Source organism: Bombus huntii, chromosome 9, assembly GCF_024542735.1.
Source record: "Bombus huntii isolate Logan2020A chromosome 9, iyBomHunt1.1, whole genome shotgun sequence".
NCBI classification, from domain to species: domain Eukaryota; kingdom Metazoa; phylum Arthropoda; class Insecta; order Hymenoptera; family Apidae; genus Bombus; species Bombus huntii.
In genome coordinates this window covers 677847-698488 of record NC_066246.1, presented here as the reverse complement: position 1 = coordinate 698488, position 20642 = coordinate 677847, and the positions used below count along the sequence as shown (strand labels likewise).

Here is a 20642-nt window from a genome sequence, read left to right as displayed (position 1 = left end):
ATTATGTATCTTTATTTGCATTACTTTATGTAGGTAAGATATAGAAATTTATAACATTGCGCATGTAGAAGAAACAAAAAGATGTTAATTTAATGGTTACAAATTAATTCTGGTAATATTAAGATCATCACAGTTAAGTACATTAAGCCCATATATATCTTTCGAGTAAAAAGTTTTACGCCAAAAAATGGCCCATGTATGAAATTTTCATTTTTCGTTCATATGTTAATCAGTATTAAAGTCACATTTCTCTTTTACATATAGTAAGTGTCACGTAAAGGAACTGTCAAAAAACACGTGCCTCGATGGACACCGAGCACCATGCAATAGAATTTATTCGTCAAGATATCGTAAAAAATCACCTTCAAGTTACAGCTGTAATACAAGTAAATATTATTTAAAATAAAATCTTTTTTTGTAGTAGTCACAGCATAACCTGATTTGTAATATCATAACGTCAAATAATATCAATGAAATATATATATATATATATATACACCTATAACATTGACAAATTCGTCGTAATTATGTTTATGTTTGTAATTACCATCAAATTAATTATAAAGAATTCATTGATACAAATTTTTACTGTAATACGCTAACAATAACATTATTTGAGGTTAAATAAAAGGCCAGTTATGGCTATATTTTTATTGTAATTTAATTAAGAAAATTCATTGATTAATATGAATTTTTCAGGATATCCAACAATGTATTGGCCCTTTGGAATTACTTAATAAATTAAATGCAGAAGGCAGAGCAAATATAGCAGCTTTAAAGTCATGTATAGATAAATTAATATCACTAGCAGAGAGAGAATCCTCGGAGAAAAAGAAAGTAGAATTGCTGGCAGAGGTAGATACTTACAGGCAGCAACTCAATACTTCTTTAGCTGCATTTCGTAAAGCCAATGTTGTTAGCGTATGTGTGATAGATAAGCTCGCTAAAAAAGAACTGCTCTCCATGTCTAAGGAGCAGCAAGAAATGCTTTCCATACCCGAAGAGGAGCAAGCTGCTATTCGTAGGAGGCATGACAAGCGAAATCTAGCAAATACATCGAGTCAACTTTCTGACAAACTTTTAAGTATATCTAGACATTTAGCTGAAACGACTCAAAAAAGTGCGGATACATTGGATACACTGAGTATGTAGTTTATTTCTTTCAATGTATTTTAAGTATTAAGATATAATTTTTAATTCATATTACTTTAAACCTCTTTAGTAATATCATCGGATAAAGTTACCACTACCAAAGACGAGTTAGAACATCAACAACAAGTTATAGTTCAATCTGGAAAACTTTTAGGCAAATACGGTAGAAGGGAAGTCACCGATAAAGCTTTAGTAACATTGGCATTCGCATTTTTCCTTGCCTGCGTTTTTTACATTTTACAGAAAAGAATATTTTGAAAGTACGAACTATTGTACATAGGAAAGCGAAGATATATATCTTTCATGGGGAAAGAGGAAAGTTGTCTCTTCTGAAGTATTGTTGAATTATTAGTAACTTTATGTATAATTATGTATAACGTTGTTATCCAACTTTTGGGGAAGCTGTTTTGTAACTGCACCATTTTATCATGCAAATAGGAATATTTATGAAACAGAAAACTTTTCAAGCTACCTTCTTTTTTAGTATTAGCATAACTTGGAAATTTCAATGTATACATATATGTCATCACCAGAACTGATTAAATATTGCCAGCTGTTTTTGAATTACACTATCCTGCAATGAAAATATATTATAAAAGCTTGAAACCAATATTTCTGTGATATGTTTTATGAAATTAAGCAGCGAACATTATATAGTTGACTGTACATTTTTACAAATACTCATAAATTCTTCCTGAGATATAACTCCATCCTTATCAACATCCATCTTTTCGAAAACTTTGTCCACGTGTCTGTTTGCCATCCGTTGAATAATCTGTCCGTTATGTAGCATCTCATAAATTGCGGACATTATAACTAGCATTTCCTTTCTTGTGATATAGCCGTCTCCGTTTAAGTCATAAAATCTAATGAGAGGTAAAAGTAGAAAGTAGCATTAAATGTGTCGTAAACTATATTAATCCGACTGAATGATCACCTGAAAATCCAGGAGAGTTTTTGATCTACGTCGCCATTAATAATTAAAGCAACTTCATTAAGGAGATCCGCGAAGCTAACGATACCATCCCTATCCTTATCAAAAGCGTTAAAAACGATTTGCGCGTATTTCGCCGGGTCTCCTAAAGGAAATAGTTTTGCGTACGCTGGTTTCAGATCGTTCGTGGTTACGGCCCCTTTCGGACAATGCTGTTTAAAGACTCGATACAGCTTTCGTATCTCATCCTTCGAAAATCCCGTTTGGTACGTTAAATAAGAGAGCCGTTCCGGAAACACGTACAGCGGTTGTTTCTCATCGTCTTGCATGTTCTCTACGAAAACGCAGTGAGGTTGAACACTCGTCGAAGTTTCTAAAAGTATTGAAAATACTCTTATACGATAATTTTTCCACTCTGTTAAAATTGTGATTGGTATTCTAGTATCAAAGTGTCAACGAGGTAACAGTGCCGCGATGTAATCAATCGAAGTATTTTCTATATATAAATTTACGTCGAGAAATTATTAACTTTATATCGCGCTTCTTTATCGTATGTCCAAATTTTCAATGACATACCAGTTATCTTTCGGATACTCCTCTTCATCTTCTTGAAGCTCCGTTGCATTTTTAACGAGAGGCTTATACGATCTCTAATCTGCTCGATACTCTTATTATCAATATTGAGACTATTAGACATTATCGTGATACGAATATGGTCGTTAAAAATTTCTAGGATAGAAAAAATGTTTGCAATGAGGAAAAAGAGATTTGTTTATTTCAGAATGAAGATAGATGTATTACTTGGCCTACTAAATCTTTAATAGCTTCCATATCAACTACAGAGATGACTTGAAAGGGAGGAAAAATTGCCCGATTAATGAAATTCACGAGAAAATCAAAATGCAGAAGCTTTCTGGATCAGAAGTAAAACAGAACTGACGCACATAGTGCAACTGAGTTAACAGGAGTTGGTTCGAGGAAACTGCTGTTCAAAATATTTAGACAATTTGGCATATCAATAGCTCTAAACCTAATAAATGAATCGCGAATTCTTCGAACATTGCGTTAAAAATAATTCTTAACCATTAACAGTTGCACTGACTGTATCGCCGGTTTATGTTATTGTAGAAATTCAAAAGTGCAGATTACGGCAATGATACTCCAGGATTCGAACTCGAAAGAGTAACATCTATCTCCTATCCTAAACGCAACAAAACGTAATTCATTTACGAAAAATGATGTGTACATTGGATCATCGAACACATCCTATTTCTCTCTGTCTTATGTCTTATTATAGAAGCTATTTATTCGTGTATATTCAAGCGCGCATTACGCGCGGAATACTAATGAACGAACATGCATAAAATACACCTTATTCCACTCAACATTCACGTTTTGTGATTCATCTATTCCTATGGAAAGGTATACTTTTCTTGTCAGCGAAATAGAATCATCTAAGAAGGAAATACGCGGAAATGCGGAATAGACGCGTAATTTATCATTCGCGTAAAAAATTAAACGCACTTAATTTATCAAAATACAATTGACGTAATCAGATACGGTTCACCGTGACCCGCATTCGTTTATCGTTTGTTCTAATTTAGAAAATCGGTAACAAGCGCGAAAGTTGAATCAGACTCGCTCGGAGACGAGGAAACCATTCGAGGGTCACGAATTTCTTAGCGCAAAACTTGAGCGTACTTACTTTCTCTGCCAAATGCTATTAATAGATCGACAGCTTGGAAACCAGCTATTACGGTAATAGGAAATAGTAACGGCTAGTCATGGTGAACCTTAATAAGAACGATTACGTGCAACTCGGTTCAGTCAAAGAACTACGTGTTTGCATGGTAATTTGCTATCTATCAGGGGCAACCGATGCACTTCAAAACTGTCACATGCGACTAAACTACCATTTCTTTATTAATAGAATAATGATTATTGTTTTTCTCGAATATATTAAGATTATTACAAGAATATGCATATAAACATATTAGTGCATTTCTATCAATGTACCTATGCCATTGTACTTGTAACAATATTATATCAATATTGTATCAAATTTGTATCAATATTATATCAAAAGCGTTAACCTTGACATAGGAACACAGCAAATGTAGGACAGTTCACAATCAACGAAATTATCATCTGGTCTGTAATATAATCTCAGTACAGTTTCGCGAACGAGTCAATGATAAGCTTATAACGTCTTCGTGGAATAATTGTGCCTAATTAACAAGTTGGAACAAATAAACGGACGCAATAATAGATCGACTTTTAATGATTCTTTTATAATGGTAATTTAAACATTGAGTGCCTGTACTTGGAGAAATGTGCAATTGCATTTGCTGCGCATTGACATTCCACGTAAACGAGTATCTATAATTAGTCGGTATCCCTTATATTATCTCGTATTTTATTGTGAAAGAATTTGTACACACGTAGAATACGAAAAAAGATGATACGAGCCGTGAATGCGAAATTTGTTGTAATTCACATCAAACAATAAGCAGATGAAGCCTTCTCCAAGTTCAATGCGACGGTAAGACGCATGTCGTTTGTATACGAAAATTCTATGGCGACATGAACTAATCAGTGAAACATAATATTTTCGATAAATCATGACGCGATAAGTATAATCTTTACTTTGACATTTGCTTTTCTCACGCGAAAGATTAGAAACGTTAGTAAAACGAAAACTTCGTTAAATTTGAATACAGCTTTTTAAAGCAACGAATTTGGTCCAATTGTTTCGTTTGAAAAATAGGAAAAAAAAAATCAAACGGAACTCGTCAATTTCTGTGGACAGTATAATATGAAACAATGAGAAGTAAATGTGTAAATGTATACGTGTTTACAAGTATACCATTCAATATATTTTTTTGCCGGGTGGTAGGATCGTGTTGGTCTATAAAACAGCAGCAAGCATCCAGCATCACTTCATTGCGAGAGTGTACTTCTTACCGCGAGTACAGCTCAAATTCTTTCGTAAGTCTGAAAAAAAAAAAAAAAAAGAAAAGAAAAATGTAAATAGTTGGATATTGCGTAAAAATAAATTCTTGCCGGTTCAGTCAATTACGTTTGAACAGCGAAGAAAAGTTGAAGGAGGAAGTGTCGCTAATCAATTTGTTCAGAAAGTGTGAATTTCGAAAGTAAAAATACAAGACTACCGAATACACATTATACGTGGTAATTGTTTGTCATTTAACTTTTTAAGATGAGAATCCATAGCACCGATCCTATGTTCTCCATTAGTACGTATTCGCGTATATGTTCACTCATTTATATTCTTTCCAGATATCCGTTAGCCCTTAAAGCGAAGAATTTCGAAATAGCGCAAACAAAATGAAAATTTTGTTCGTATTTTTATTGTTGATTGCCGCTGGGTCTGCAGCCCCTTGGGTTGAAATTCTTTTCGGTAAACAACCAGATTATGATTATCAACTACCACCGAGTTACAAGAATCAACAATACAGACGGCGACAAGGGAAAGGAGGGAAGGAAAGGTGGAAAGAGATTTGTAGGACGATAAATCCCAATCCTTACGCATTTCCGGGTCAAGTTCCCTATCCTTCTGCACCAGTTTGTCCTTGGTAACCAGATAAATTCGTTCAACGAAGGTATGAAGCATGAACGATTGAACTACATCATATACAAATCCATTAAAAATATGAATTTATTGTAACAATATATCAGGGAATACGAAGATATTCACTGGTTATGAGTATTTCAGTCGGTATACAAGTTTACTATGTATAACCAATGACATGAAAGTACGCAGTCGTATATACCTGCCGGTATAAATTATATATCAAGGGATTCCTGTTAACGATACTTTTTTGTACATTAATCGTATGCGTTAGTACATCTTCCTTTGTATTATGTCCACATGATTAGTTGTTGTTATTACGCTATGTAAAACTAAATGTCATTGATTTACCGCCTTTGTATATTACAGTACAACAAGCTCTCTTTCTCCTTTCTATTTTACGTAGAAAAATAAATCATTTATATCTCACAAGAATCATCGCTGTATTAAAGTAACTTAAATCTTACGTTCCATTTAAGAAATGCATTATATATTATAATTATCACTATCGATGAGCTTATATACGTTATCTATATATTACATATTATGTACAAATAAAATCACAGTATTACTGTAGCACGCAAGTTCGGTCATAAAAATCTCGATGTCTGGTAAAAATGTTTTCCCCAGAATAAATCTGTGATACATTAAAAAAATTTGTACAACGCGTGCAACTTTGTAACGTGACACGATGAAATGGAAAACAATCATTTCCAAACTTGTATTAATCCATCTGTACTACCAGTAAGAATACACGTGTTAGACATAGCTACGGCGGAAATAGTGTCGTGATGTCCAGATGGTGGAGTTTCTGGACCTTGGCCACCTTCTTCGGAGTTTCTTGTTCTAATACTGCTTCCTCCTCCGGATGATGGAGTTGGACCACCTCCAGCTAAGACTTCTTGAACGACATTGGTTCCATCAATTAAACGTTGTCTGTAAAATGTGAAAATATATGTAAATCATATTCCATTAGTCATAATATGTAAACAGTGTTATTTTAAACAAATTCTATTACAAATACTAACTCATATGCCAATGAATTTGGAGGAGTGACATCATTAGCAGCAGGCAATGCAACATACGATTCGTTGGGTGTGTTTAAGTCCCAAAAACGCAATCTCATATCAGTACCACCAGCTAACAAGAAGCCTGAGCGATCGATACATCCAGAATACATTGCACATACACTATGACCACCTTGCGAGTGACTAAGTGGAGGTGCACTTGACGCCCAGAGAACCATTTGACGAAAATCAGTTTCGAGATTCCACATTGAAATTTCGTTGTTTCCTTGAACAGCCGAAATAATCCAGGAATGTTCTGTGGGATGAGTAATTACCTTCCTCACCCTTGCATCTAAAATCAATTAGATTTTATAAAGTTCGAGGATTATTTGATGCAATACATTTTATTCTATACGAATTTAAAACAATAGTAAATTTACTTGTAGGGTGTTTAATACTGGTTATTGGTAATTGAAACCGCAAGTCCCAGCAAGTATGTACGCCAGAACTTGTACCAAGGGTCAACCATTGTTGATAATTGTTTACACAAAATGAGGTAATTACTCCATGTTTTAGGTCATTCTCTAAACGCCATGTTGTACCAGGACACCTTAAATCCCACCCTACCAATGAACCATAAAGTGATGCATAAACAAGGACTGATTGTGAACCAGAGTCTAAATACTGTAAATCAACTGCACATCCCTCTTCCTAAATACAATAATTCAAGGTTCCAGTATTAATTTATTTAAAAATCCGAAAATATAAAGTAAGTAACGTATAATCACCTGAAGATCTAACTGTCTGGTACCGATAACGCTCATTTTACTAGAATTTGATTCAATTCGTAAAACAAATACAGTGCCTGATTGGCTAGCAGAACTTGCTAATGATTGTCCCTGATCACATATAGCTAAGCCAACTAGAGGACCACCTCTATGCATGTAAGTTTGCCTAATGGAATTAAAATACAAGATACATTACACTTAGTCCGATAGCACATTATATAAAGTTCTTACCTAGAACGATTAGCGATATTTCGACCTTCCATTCTACTTGCATCCCATATCTTTATGCATCCATCTGCAGAGCTACTGGCAAATAAACTAGTATCCGGTATAGAAACTAGCCTATTTACTGCAGCTCTATGTTCATGGAGATGTGCGATTGGTACCCCTCTAGGTCTCCATCCACTTGGTAATAATCTTGAACCTTTTTTTAATCAAAAATAGTTATAGTACCGATACTGCGCTTGAAATATATATTTCTATAATTATTAATTACCAGCTTGCCACGCAATGTTATCAGCCCAATGCTGTGCTCTTAACGCTGCAGCATGTTGTTCTTGTTTTCTGTACGTTAGTTGTCTTACTTCTAATCTACAAGGTGCACACCTGTCTACAAAATTACATTAAATTTTCTGTATGTCTTGTAGCAAAAAATAAATAAATAAATAAGTAATACTTTAACGTCCAAAAGTATTTTTGAAAACACATACATTGAATATATGAACGTTCATGAAGAGAATGGTCATTTATACTATTCATGTCAGATAAACTATGTTGTGGTGATAAGTGGATATCCCCTCCATGTAAACTTTGACTAGGACTTCCATTACTTCCTGTCATATCTGACATTTTAACAGTGTGCTATATTATAAAAAAGATTTACTACAATTCTATAAAAATTTAATTATGGACATAGATCATACGTTTCTAATTACCTGAACATTGTCCTGAGCTGCGAACATTGTACGCCATTCTTGATTCATTGTTGCATATGTGCCAACACTATCTGATGTTCTACGATCTAATCGTTTAAATGGCGGAAGACCTAGATCACCTTTTGTATCAGGATATAATATTACTATGTGATGTCGTATCTTGTCCTTCATAGTATTTAATTCTAATTTTCCATCTATCGATTTAGCTGTACTTAGCTTCGCATCCATCGAATTTCTATACTTATTGATTTTCATTAAATGTGGTTTCATTATTAATAATTGGTCTTCAACAGTTTCAGTCATTGACTCCGAACTCAAACGTCTGAAAAGCTAAGAAGCATCGATTAGATTTCTTGAAAATTGCAAAACATATTTACAAAGAAGATCTTTGGCTTACATTCCGTAATGAAGTACTCATTTCACTATATTGTGGTACTATTCCTGTTACTGCTTTAGCTCGAGCAGTTTGTCTTTGTTCAAGAACTTGAAATAGTTCCTCCACATCGTTGTATTTTACAAGGGAATCATAAACAATTCTTGGTATAGGAGATACCAAGGCTTCTAATAACAAAACTTCTTTTTCTATTTGAATTAATGGATGTTTTAAGTAGGGCTGTATTATTGATTGAACTTTGCACTGAACATCTACTAAGTTAAGTGTTCTTGCCGCTGTAGATATGAAACCAACAGTCGCATGTCTTATCCATAAATTTGGATGCACCTACAAAGGAGTTTAAATTCAAGATATTGAATAGGAAAAATTGCAATCCTATAATTATTAGTATTGTTAAAACATAACTTACTAAAAAGACCATGGTTTCATATAAAAGTTGATAAAGAGCAGACTTGTGTAAGAGACCTAATTCTGTGAGAGTTGCCATTGCACTAATAGCCTTTGTGGTTACGAATTCCTCAGGATCTGCTAGTCCTTGTTGAAGAAGAGGCATAAGAATAGGACTACTATGCCAACCAACGTAAGCAGCGACACCAACAATACATTCGAAAAATGAACCTCTTAACTCTTTGTCTTCCTTATCATTTAAAAAAGTAATTACATGACTAAGCAGAATATCATTGGCCTTTTGTTTTCCAAAAAATACACATAGTTTATTTATTCCACTTTCCATTAATGTTTGTTTTACTAAATTCTGAGGATCCGTTAATAGCATGGACACAGATTGTTGCACCTAATAATTATATATATTTTAATATATATATCCTACATAAATATTGTTAAAAATAATTTTATTAATTACCATTTCGTGCAAAGTTTGAAGCTCACTATCATAACTTGGTTTTGGACCTTCTTTGTTACCTAAGTTGGATAAATGAGCATTTTCTAAATAACGTAATGCAATGTGCGCTAAATGTGCAATATTTTCTGCGTAAGCGGCTCTAACAATTACAGCTTCATCTTGTGTGATATGTGCTAAACCAGGTAAAATATATTCTGGAAAGATGTTCACATCTGATGGTGGAATTGATTTTACAAGATGCAAACATTTTGTCAAAGTGTGTATTGCTGATACCCGTACACGTGGAGCAGGATCATGAACTAAATGAAACTGTACAATATATTAGATAAACTTTGTTAACAGTTATTCGAGTTTTATTCATTTCATATTAAAATACTTACGATGTAAGGCAAAATTCGATCCAATATTGTTTCATCTGATGTGTTTTCAGCAAGCTCAAGTAATATTTCTAAACTTTGTAATTTAGATTGAGAATGATGTAAACCTCGTATGCATGAAGTAACGAGCTGAGTAATAATAACCAATCCTTCAACAGGTTCTGAAGACAAAACCTTTTTCTCGCTCTTCAAATCTATTTTTCGCCTTTGACTTTCAACTAATATAGCGTCCGATTGCTGATCTGTTTGACCGTTACAATTAGACTTTTGAATTTGGACAGTTTTTGGATCACTTTGATTTAAATCGCTCTTGTCAAAACTTTGATCACTGTCAACATCTATGATAGTATTATCTTCACTGTGACCAGAATCGTCCTTAGTTGATTCCACATTGTTTTCAAAATGGTTATTCTGTGTGACTTCTGCTTTTCTTATGTCACTCTTCAGTTTTTCATTTTCCTCCGCTTTTAAAATATTAATGATATTACCAATATCTTTTTTAAGTCTATTAATTTTTTCGTCAGGAGATAAAATTGGGGCAGCGGAGAAGATAAGCATATATGGTTGAAGAAATAAATAAAAATATTCTGGAAATACTGTTCCACGAGCTTGAGCTAAATAAATTTCAGCGCTTTTTCTATTTGCTGGATTCCTCTCCAACATAGATGCAAGAAGTTCACGTATTCCTGAATCTTCTATTGTATCCAAATGCTTGCTCACTGAATATTCATTGTTTCTATATGCTTAAGATATCACAATAATGAAATTCTTAAATATTTTATTGAAATAATATTATATACACAACTTATATACAATCTTTATGTATATTACACTCACCTAATAGTTGAGAAAAGTCAAACGGTGGATGTCCTTCATTATATAATTCTGTTAATGCACAGCCTGCAGAAAAGATATCCATCATTGGATGTAAGTCACCTGTTTTTAGCTCTTGTTCTGATAATAATAATGTATTGCTTAATTCTGAAGATAGTGTTTTCACAAACCGTTCTGGAGCTATGTAACATGTTCTGAAATAGGTGAATGAATCATTATTTAAAACAATAATATAACAATGATTATCAAGGATTATGCTATTTGATTGTGTACCTCCTCCTAGAGGTGTCAAAAAAGTATGAAAAATCAGCAGGATTATCTTCAGGTAGATAAGTCGGCTTAAAACTTGCAAAATCTGTGAGTAAAATCCAGTTCCAACTGGTTATCATAATGTTTTCTAGTTTAATGTCACCATGACAGACTCCAAACTATAGTCAAATGAGAAGTAATATTTTAATTTTGTTGTTTAATGTTCTTTCAGGACAGGATTGCAGTTATGTTCATTGTTTAAACATAGTTAACTGACATTTGATAATTGTCTAATGTAATAGTTTCAAATAACATAACTCGTTCATTTAGGAAATTTTAGATATTATCTTACCTTATGAGCTTGATGTAAAGCATACAAAACTTGAAAGGTAATCCATTTTTTTTCTATGCTTGTTAAAAATGGTCTAGTACTAATTCTGTCATAAAGGGAATACTTTACATATTCCCTCATTATTGATCCTGATTTTTCTGTGAGCTTATATAAACACATATTTATTTATAATTATATGTTAATCTATAATATACGGTGGAACGTAAATACTATTTAAAAATACTTACAATCATTCTTTGAAAAGGTAGGCAATTTACGGCAGATGCTAATTTAGACCTAATTTCCTCAAGCTTTTCTTTATAAGAAGAGAGTGGAAGTGTTGGATCATGAATAGCAAAAACTTTAACTACTATAAGACCCTCTTGGCTCCTGGCTCGGGCGACTTTAAAAAATCTAGTACTTCCTAAGCTGTAGACACATGAAGATTAATTGCAAAAACCAAATGGGGATATATAAATATAATTTATATGTCATTTACATGATTCATCATTTACGTTCAATAATTCTGCCTTATACAAAATGCATAGAGATATATTATATTTCTCCTATTAAAAGATATTTCCAAGATTCTTTAATTTAGATTAAATATGTTATGAAAAGCTTCAACAGAATATAAGTTGGTGAAAAGTTAGTCATTTTATAGCATTGGATTAAAATACTCACTTTACATCAAATAATAAATCACTATGGTCCGTCAAATAATGTTCGACTGGAAATATTTGACTAGGCGCAATACCGACTAATTGATTTCCCATTTTGTATATCGATGTTTAGTTGAAATTGATATATTTGCAAGCAGCATCCATTTTGTGCCAACTTCAAGCGCTACATCACATCGCAATACAGCCATACATAAGTTATATCGCAAAAATTTCCTAGGTGTAACGCTCTAATTGTCTTCAATTATTTCAATCAAAAACCCTATAATTAGACTTCTATTATATCTAAACGTTATAAACATTATATTTATTATAGATCACAAATGTTAAGAAGTAGAAAATATGGTCGACTTATGATAATATTGACAATAATATTAGAATAAAACTTGCCGCTATATTCGCAGCAAAATATCTACATTATCAGTTGAGTATATTAAATTACTTTTATACTTAATACTTTTATACTTAATTACTTAATATACTCTTTAGTATTAAATAAATTCAATCGATCGTATTCTATTCATTATATTAGTATTCATCTATTATTATTCTTTATATTAGTATTCATCTATTAAAATAAATTTGATAATCAATACGTTTTTGTATCATACGAACTGTGGTAATGTTCTATCATTCTTGTATCACTTCCAACATTATCGATTTAACATAAAACATAGTTATAATATTGTTAGTGTTGGGAACTAGAGCTGGGTACATACGTGGATACATATATTAAAAATTACTCGTTTTGAGAATCAAAATTAGAAGAGTTTCGAAATGTAAATAAATCAAATAAGTATTTGTAATCTTTTCAAAGTAATTTTGTTCCTTATTATGCAGACTGTGTACATAAGTACACATTTATCACAGTCCTCAAATAAAGTTATTTATGATTTCGTATTAGCATTTTCGAAACGCGAATGGTTCTTTGCGTCGTATTAGCTTATGCGCTATCACGGTTAATATATCAGATTTAACATTTGTTTACTGTCTGGTGCCTGTTAAATATTTTGCACACAGATTCTTTAGAATGTTGAGATCATATTCCGGTTGCATACGGTTTCGCAATTATTATGTATCATTGTGCGTTAATTTTAACAATTTCTCCAATCCGAACAATTAGATAAGATCATTTAAATCGAATTTCAAAGTTAAAAGATCCAGAAAAATATTTTAAGCCACAACAAATAACAGAGAATTATGACTTATATGAGGGCTATTAAATACAGCATCTAATTTTCGGCTCTTTGACTAAAAATGCGCGCCAATATTTGATAGATGCGCGCGCCGATACAAATAACTTTTTGGCAACGCGAAACATGTAAACCGGATAAAGAACTGCTGTTGTTTTAACCGGTAAAGAAGGGGAAAATATAAATGTAGGAAGATAAAAGGTAATTAAAAATTGTATTATGTACAGTTTACATCGTTCTCAATGATAAAAAAAACATTAATTTCTGTTTATCGCAAGAAATAATCGAGAAAGAGATCTCATACTGTATAGAGAATGTTCATGATACGTTGACGATAAGCGATAAAATTTACATAAGTAAATAAATTTCTTTAATCGTGCATTTGTTCCACTTTTATCGTCGATAATCGTTGAACATAGCTGCGTCCACAAAGAGAGCAACTCCATGACAGTGTCTATTATCACCATACTGTCGATGGATAGCTCTCTTCATAGCGCGCGCCTTTTGTCGTTATCCTTCGTTTAAATCACTTCCTTGTGGCACCTAAAACCCTAAGAGTTTTTTTTGCATTTTATCAGCAATATTCTTTACAGCTATAGAGATTTTGATTTTCATAAATTGTATCGTCCTTAACGATATAAAACATTTGAAACGATGCTTCTATTAGAAGAAGAAATTTGACTCACATAAAGCATTTATATCTTATACAATATTAAGCAAGAAAACGCTGAAAGACAGAAAGTGTCGCCGTGGTGGAATATAACATGAGCATAGCAGCTTTGCTTGTTATCAAGGAGGTGCGAGTAACTTCTTCCTCTTTAGCGTTGCCACCTGATTGCGCGGTAAACATAACCTCCGTGCGTTAGCTCGTGCCATGAGTCGTTAACACTTCCTTTTCTTCTTCGTTCCGATGCGTTTGCCGAACGTTGAAACCTAAAAATACATTAAACTGCAAATCAAGATTCAATTAAGGCGATCAGTTCAAAGATCACGATATAACCTAATGATAAATTTCAAGTAATAACAAAACGTACGATACGCAGGGTCGCACTCTAAATTGATCGATAATTCTATCAATCCGCGATAAGTTCGAATAATTCGTTGTTTCGATAACTGTTATCAGATACCACTTAGTTAAAAAATCAATTGTGACTATTTTAGAGATATTCTATAATATAAAGAATCCTAAAGGAGCTAACAAACATCTACAGATCGAGGGAAAACTATACATTTGCAAAATACACTTACAATTGAAATTATCGTGAATTATCAGTATCCGTATAACTATACCGTAACAGTACGTTTGCTGTAATTAACGAATAATAACTAATTTCCAAATAAACTAAAATGAATAAACGCGTTAATTTTCCCAAGGTAGCACCATAGACTCAAAATCTTTATTTATTCAGTTGACATTTTTACTGATTCTGAGCAACTGCTTAAACAGACAAACATTTAATTATACTGGAGTTTAATTGTATTTATATACTATATTTTTCTTTTATTCCTTTTCTTATCATCTACATGATTTTCACAGGCAAAACCATGAACATTAAATCAATCACATGCAATAGCTAGGACGTTTATGATACCTTACCAAAGAGCGTCCGTATTCGTATGAACTTGATTAAAATAATTAAAAAATCGATAATACAGAATAATATGGTAAGTAGCTTAGCACGCAGCCTTCAACTGCGAAAATCTCATAATTATATCATAAGTCTTAAGTTTGTATTACGTCACAACAAAATTTATGCCTTTCCTCGTTATTTCGTTGCACAAAGGAAAACTAGACAAAGTTGCATAATGAAACGTTCAGCATCTTCAATAATTGCTCAGGCACATATCATATTCTTTTTTTAAATATTCTTCTATCGCGTACCCGAAGAAGAATCAATAAAAACACGTTTGTTAAATCTGACGACAAATATCGAATATCACCTTTGAGAGAAGCCAACGATTACACGTTATCAGTAGACGATGCGATAAAAGCGATAAAGAGTTGACTTGTACAGAGTACAGGTATTACCAAAAATCCTCAAGTAAAAGGATTTCGTCGCTCAATTTGCAAGCGACTTGTGTAATCTCGAAATACGATCAAATAAATTGAAATCTTTAATTACTTTCATTCTATACTTTATTCGAAATAATAAATTAACTGAACTTATTAACAGTTTTTCCTGGGAAGATCCTAATAAAGATTAGTTTCAACAAAGATAAAAGAAGATGGAATTAAGCAATACACTGATTCTCTTTATTCCATCGTAGTCTATTTACCGACTTTAATGAGTTTCACGTTATCCTCTTATTTGCGCGCTTATTTGCGAAAAAGTATAGTTTTATTAACATGCCAACGTGTAAAATATTTGTGTGCTTCGCTCGAAGAAATTGAATATTAAAAGCATCGTTCTGAGATTTCTCTCGATTCCGATATTATAGCCATCTAAACAAATACGAGGCACGTTTAACATCGTTATCGCGGTAATTGTAACAATATCATTATCAACGCCAATGTATCTTCTGACGTGTTCATCAATTAAAATTACTATTTCGGACAAATATTCATCCAGATTCCTCGATCAGATGTACGATCCATCTACGACGTTATATTCAATATTTTGCGAGAACACCGTCATCACGATGAAAATACGAAATCTACGAACACTAACCGTGATATCGTAACAATGCGATATTTTCGCTTATCAAAGTATTTCTTCGATAGACAATGTCGCGAAACAAATATCTTGAATGCCTGAGAAACAACGTTATCGGGGTCGTTGTAAAATGTTTCATTACCGATGCCCGTACGTTACATAATCATTAGTTGAAGCGCGAAACTGACGTCGTGTATTCTCTAGTAGCAATTATATCCCTGGAATTTACACATGAAAAGACCACGGCACGAAGAATTCCAGCTGTAGGTACTTGAGGTTGCAGGAACTTCAGCAGCGATGGACATGAGCGCCTTCGACGAAATAAGACTTTTTCCCTTTTCTTCGAAATTCTTTATACAAACAGTCCTCAAACGTATTTACCAATTTCTATCGCATCTTTTTCATTTCTAATACAATGACATTGAAGTAAACTACTTCCGGTATCTTTAGTCTACTTTGAGGCAAAGTTTGTGGCGGCTCAAAGACTTACCTGATCGGTACCCCTGAGTCCCAAAACCGTGAATGATCACGCTAGACTTCCGCATGAACATACAATCCGCTCGCAGCTTCTTCTCGTTGCACGTCATCGTGTGAGGAAAACGTAGTGAGGAATAACGAAGATGTGAAAGGGGCGCGCAACGAACCAACGAGACGGATAATATAATAACCAAAAAACAACTCTTTGCAGAACAAACGAACGAAGAGGTTCAAGAACGAGTGACGTGGATGTCTCTCCGGTGCCACTCATATACTCTACCAGCGCTGATCTGACGTCACGGGTATGCTTCTTATCAGGTAGAAGCGCCAACACCTGTAAGCTCGCACCTGTATGCTTGAGCTTAGCGTCGATGGGAACGCCCTGAACTGAATTTTCTTACGAAAGATATTTCTGCACCAGAGATGCTACGATCGATGTATTTACTTGTAAGATTTCTTAACGCGAATCTCTATAAATATCTTCGTGGCAACATGCAGTCAATCGTCAGTTAGGTTTTCAAAAAAAAAAAACTCCATTTTTAGATTCGGATTCAGAATTGGATTTGAGAATAGAGATTTCGTATAAAATATAGTTGATGGAATAGGATTTCTATTTAGAGGGTTAAAGAAAAGTATAAAAAAAGAGTTCCGCTTGAGCCAAAACCTTCCTTTTCTTGTGAAAGTTTCTACGAAGATATGGGAAAGATGGTAGTATTACTTTGTTTGAACTATATCATATCATTCGAAAGGAAAAGATATACTACTACTTAGAAATAGTAGTGCATCAGTCTTATAGTTCCTTATAGTTTTCTCTTTAAGAAACTTTCCTTTCATCCGATAATTGTAATTGAAAGAAAAACGATAAAGAAAAGTAAATAAAAGAATTGTTTTTAAACATCTCGTTTTTCTAATTTTTAGGGAAAAGTATGAATCTTCCGATGTAGAATTGACGAACGATATCAATGGCAAGAGTTGACGCGTTTACAGTGGTTTAGAGCAAACACAGGTTTTATAAAAGGGGAAAAGGAGGAAGAATAATGAGAGATAGAAACGAAACCGTTGCTTCCACGATGTCACGCGCGTTTACGTGGTGCGTTGCACCTTATCTCGTGTCCTAGTTACATCATCGCACACAGTTTTGTAGTTCTTACACAATTCCATTCGGAAGGAACTAACAAACGTCGATGATCAAATTATGATTCACCGGTGGAACCATTATACTTTAATTCATGATGTACAATCGTAATAAATTCGTTGAGTTTCGCTCCATTAAAGTTATCGAATGTTTTAGACTCTTAGAAGGCTATCGAAAGTTTTCAATTTCGATTAAACTGTAATGGTAGAACGACTACCAATGGGAGGCAGTGGTTTGCTTCTGAAAAGAAAGATCTTCTTTAATACTACTTTTGATACTTTCGTTTTCTCATGTAGCGTTCTTAAATACCTGCAGGCTTCGTGAAAAATTTTTCTAACTTGTTCGTGCATCTGCTTATAAGTCGCAAGGTCCTCAGCTTTGTCCTGTTGCACAGTGTCTAATCTAGCTTTCAACGCGAGGCATTCTTCTTGTAATAACTCCACTCTACATGGCGTTAGGAATTGTTAAATATATCTATGATTTATATATATTTATATGTTTTGTTTGTTTTTAAATGTTGCTTTTAAAGCTTACTTGAGCCGCATTTGTTCAGCATTCATTTCTTTATCACTAGCCTTCGACAATTTTGGTAATTTCGTTTTATAGCCAGTGTCAATTTTAACAATCCCTATTCTTTCTGTCTCCAATTTTCGTATCTTTAATTCCAACTTCGCCGATTTATCTTTCTCATTACGTAACGTGTTCTACATATATAATTCACCTAATTAAAAGTTCAAGCAACAGATAGAAAAAAAGCAATATAGCGTTGAAGACTCACAGAAAGAGTGTCAGCATAGTTTCTCTCTTTGTCCAGACGCCTGTTGAGGATTGTTATTAACTCCAGCAGTCTCTCTCTTTCAGCTTCAGCAGCAAAAGCCAAAGTCACATATTCGTTAGGTTCGCATGTACTTCGAGCGCTATGAGGAGGACCACTGTGGTTCAAATTACTTAATAACTCTTCAGGTTGTGCAATATTTCGAGATTTAATGTCCCATACGTTCGGGACTGTTCCATTTCTACAATAAATAACACATTTGTATAAAAGTGTATTTATACCTAATTTTCTCCAAGAATAAATTACCTCAACTTATCTATCTCGATTTCTCGTTCTTCTAGTCTTCTACGCAACCGATCGATTTGAAGTTGCGCCGACTGCAAATCGTTCTTTAAGTTCGTGTACTCACGTTCGAACTTCTCTGCTCTATTTTTCATATCTATCTCGCGTTCTTCGTGTTTTATTTCGGTAGTTTTAAGCCGATTCTGTTAATTTCGTTTTCATTAACTTTAAGAGGAACGATCAATTTCAATATCGTCGTATACATACATTGAGTGTCTCGATTAAATGATTATCATGAGATCTCTTCTCATTTAATATGGCAATATTTCCTTTCGCAACATTCAACTCATGCTCCAGCACTTTTATTCTTGCCTTCGAAGCCTCTAGCTTCCTCTTGTATCCCTCAACGATGACTTCCGTTTGCCGAAGTTGCTTCGCTGAATCTTCTATTTGTCGCCGCCTCTCTTTCTCAACATTTCGAAGATTTGCCAAATTTTTCCGTTCTACAGACACTAATATACAAGACATACAGCTTATAAATAAAAACCTACAACTCCGGAATTTCGTTTTAATACCGATGGATGTCTTTTGCGTTCCTTCGTATTCCGACAATCTTGATTGTAGTTCCGTTATTTTTTGCTGTAGCAGGTGAATCTGTTCAGCTCTCCCTCGCCATCCAGATTGATTCAATAAATTATTCAAATTCACATTTACACCAATTTCGCTGTACAATAACTAAATTTTCAACTTTAAAAACTATGTATTGCATGCGCGCTCGCTTGTCTGTGTCCTATGTTTTTTTTATTTATGTATAAATTTTCCGATAAAAGTTTTAAAAACAATACCTTATGCAATTTATTAATCTCTTGTTTAAGACTGGCACAAATATTTTTGGATTCATAGAGCTTTATTTGAGTCTGTTGTAACTTTTCGTACAAATGTTTGATTCGATCCTCGTCCCCCTTCGGCTGACTATTCTTGGTACCTTTGTCAAGGATACCATCCTGTATCTCGATCATAATACGACGGAACGATGATGGAAGAATGTAACAGTATAAAAATGTCGTGTACGACTGAAAAATCTTTAATATAACTCACTCTTCTGAGAGGAGTCATCAGTTTTCGAATGTCTCCTTTCATGTCGCTCATTTTCTAATTCTGTTTCTTTGTTAGTTAAATGCACTTTTAGATTTTTGCACTTTGATTTAAGAACTTCAATCTCGGCTATCTGTTCTCGACATTTTCTGCTGAGCTCGATGATCTTTGCTGTTGCTACTTCGTGAGGTTTTCCTAAAATTGTTGAATGCCCCCATTCTGCAATTCCTTGCTTTTTGTGAATTTTCTCCTCCGTCTCTTCGAGTGCCCGACGCAGACAACCATTTTCAGCAATTAAATCCTGTTATTTATTTTGCGATATTAATTTCACTTTATGGTGAAATCGATTTTTTTTTTTTATATATATATATATATTTAATATATTCTATAAATGTCATTTTGAAAGAATGATAAATGTATAAACTGTATTTATCCTAATTACCTGTATCCGATTCCTTAAAAATAAATTTAATTCTTTTGGGAATATGATGTGATCAGGTAAAATTTCCTGTGATGTGTTAAAGATATAAGTTCCTTTTACACTTATTTTACAATTATAATTATTTTATAAAATACTCATTGCAACGAATTCAAAAATAGTACCTCTGTTAATTCTTTGGGCCATGGAATCGTTACGTCAAAATCTAGAGAATTATTTATCTCATCTTGCAACGTTTTATCTATTATTTCTGATTTAGACATTTTTTATAACTTGTCAAAATTCGTTTCTAACCTTTCTTTATTATAAATTGAAGCTACAGTTCCTCAGTTACAATATTCAATATTAGAATTCCTATAAAAAAAAATAACCACATTTCTTTATATATTTACTAGATATAAATTTTGTAGTAATCTCTTTTTATGTTAACATATGAAGTTGAACTTTTGTTCCGATAAAT

General features: G+C 33.4%; 4 protein-coding genes and 1 long non-coding RNA gene across 19 annotated transcripts; 2 read left to right on the top strand and 3 right to left on the bottom strand.

The window, feature by feature from the left end:
- The first annotated feature begins 55 nt into the window (after positions 1-55).
- On the top strand, positions 56-1820 carry LOC126869444 (vesicle transport protein SEC20). Of its 3 annotated transcripts, none has more exons than XM_050626002.1 (4): positions 56-132; positions 265-386; positions 700-1144; positions 1223-1820. In XM_050626002.1, exons 2-4 carry the CDS (start codon positions 306-308, stop codon positions 1408-1410), a joined length of 714 nt encoding a protein of 237 aa, XP_050481959.1. In that variant the 5' UTR covers positions 56-132; positions 265-305; the 3' UTR covers positions 1411-1820. The 3 variants fall into 3 exon arrangements, with proteins under 3 accessions (XP_050481959.1, XP_050481960.1, XP_050481958.1); XM_050626003.1 differs by lacking the exon at positions 56-132 and having other exon boundaries at positions 160-386; positions 700-855; positions 973-1144; XM_050626001.1 differs by lacking the exon at positions 56-132 and having other exon boundaries at positions 165-386.
- Positions 1613-4144, bottom strand: LOC126869443 (hippocalcin-like protein 4). Of its 10 annotated transcripts, none has more exons than XM_050625996.1 (5): positions 3792-4144; positions 2663-2815; positions 2090-2459; positions 1820-2018; positions 1613-1726 (listed from the first exon to the last, which is right to left on the bottom strand). In XM_050625996.1, exons 2-5 carry the CDS (start codon positions 2781-2783, stop codon positions 1679-1681), a joined length of 738 nt encoding a protein of 245 aa, XP_050481953.1. In that variant the 5' UTR covers positions 2784-2815; positions 3792-4144; the 3' UTR covers positions 1613-1678. The 10 variants fall into 10 exon arrangements, with proteins under 10 accessions (XP_050481953.1, XP_050481947.1, XP_050481948.1 ...); XM_050625990.1 differs by lacking the exon at positions 3792-4144 and adding an exon at positions 2888-3785; XM_050625991.1 differs by lacking the exon at positions 3792-4144 and adding an exon at positions 2897-3785.
- Positions 4145-4173: 29 nt separating this feature from the next.
- LOC126869447 (uncharacterized) lies at positions 4174-6113 on the top strand. Of its 2 annotated transcripts, XR_007690932.1 has the most exons (3): positions 4196-4628; positions 4983-5275; positions 5384-6113. It is a non-coding gene; the product is annotated as an uncharacterized LOC126869447 (long non-coding RNA). The 2 variants fall into 2 exon arrangements; XR_007690931.1 differs by having other exon boundaries at positions 4174-5275.
- On the bottom strand, positions 5391-12333 carry LOC126869435 (phosphoinositide 3-kinase regulatory subunit 4). 3 transcript variants are annotated; one of them, XM_050625957.1, is made up of 18 exons: positions 12137-12333; positions 11701-11881; positions 11474-11617; positions 11146-11300; positions 10876-11066; positions 10042-10781; positions 9662-9970; positions 9209-9592; positions 8803-9126; positions 8406-8735; positions 8181-8331; positions 7967-8080; positions 7702-7894; positions 7471-7636; positions 7123-7393; positions 6704-7034; positions 6449-6611; positions 5391-5675 (listed from the first exon to the last, which is right to left on the bottom strand). In XM_050625957.1, exons 1-18 carry the CDS (start codon positions 12226-12228, stop codon positions 5391-5393), a joined length of 4524 nt encoding a protein of 1507 aa, XP_050481914.1. In that variant the 5' UTR covers positions 12229-12333. The 3 variants fall into 3 exon arrangements, with proteins under 3 accessions (XP_050481914.1, XP_050481911.1, XP_050481913.1); XM_050625954.1 differs by lacking the exon at positions 5391-5675 and having other exon boundaries at positions 5745-6611; positions 12137-12325; XM_050625956.1 differs by lacking the exons at positions 5391-5675; positions 11146-11300; positions 11474-11617; positions 11701-11881; positions 12137-12333 and having other exon boundaries at positions 5745-6611; positions 10042-10774; positions 10876-11022.
- Positions 12334-13520: 1187 nt separating this feature from the next.
- LOC126869650 (uncharacterized) lies at positions 13521-20593 on the bottom strand. The gene is made up of 8 exons (XM_050626482.1): positions 20186-20593; positions 18916-20044; positions 18673-18851; positions 18370-18607; positions 18126-18295; positions 17901-18035; positions 16470-17831; positions 13521-14258 (listed from the first exon to the last, which is right to left on the bottom strand). Exons 2-7 carry the CDS (start codon positions 19174-19176, stop codon positions 17783-17785), a joined length of 1032 nt encoding a protein of 343 aa, XP_050482439.1. The 5' UTR covers positions 19177-20044; positions 20186-20593; the 3' UTR covers positions 13521-14258; positions 16470-17782.
- Between the last annotated feature and the right edge of the window lie 49 nt (positions 20594-20642).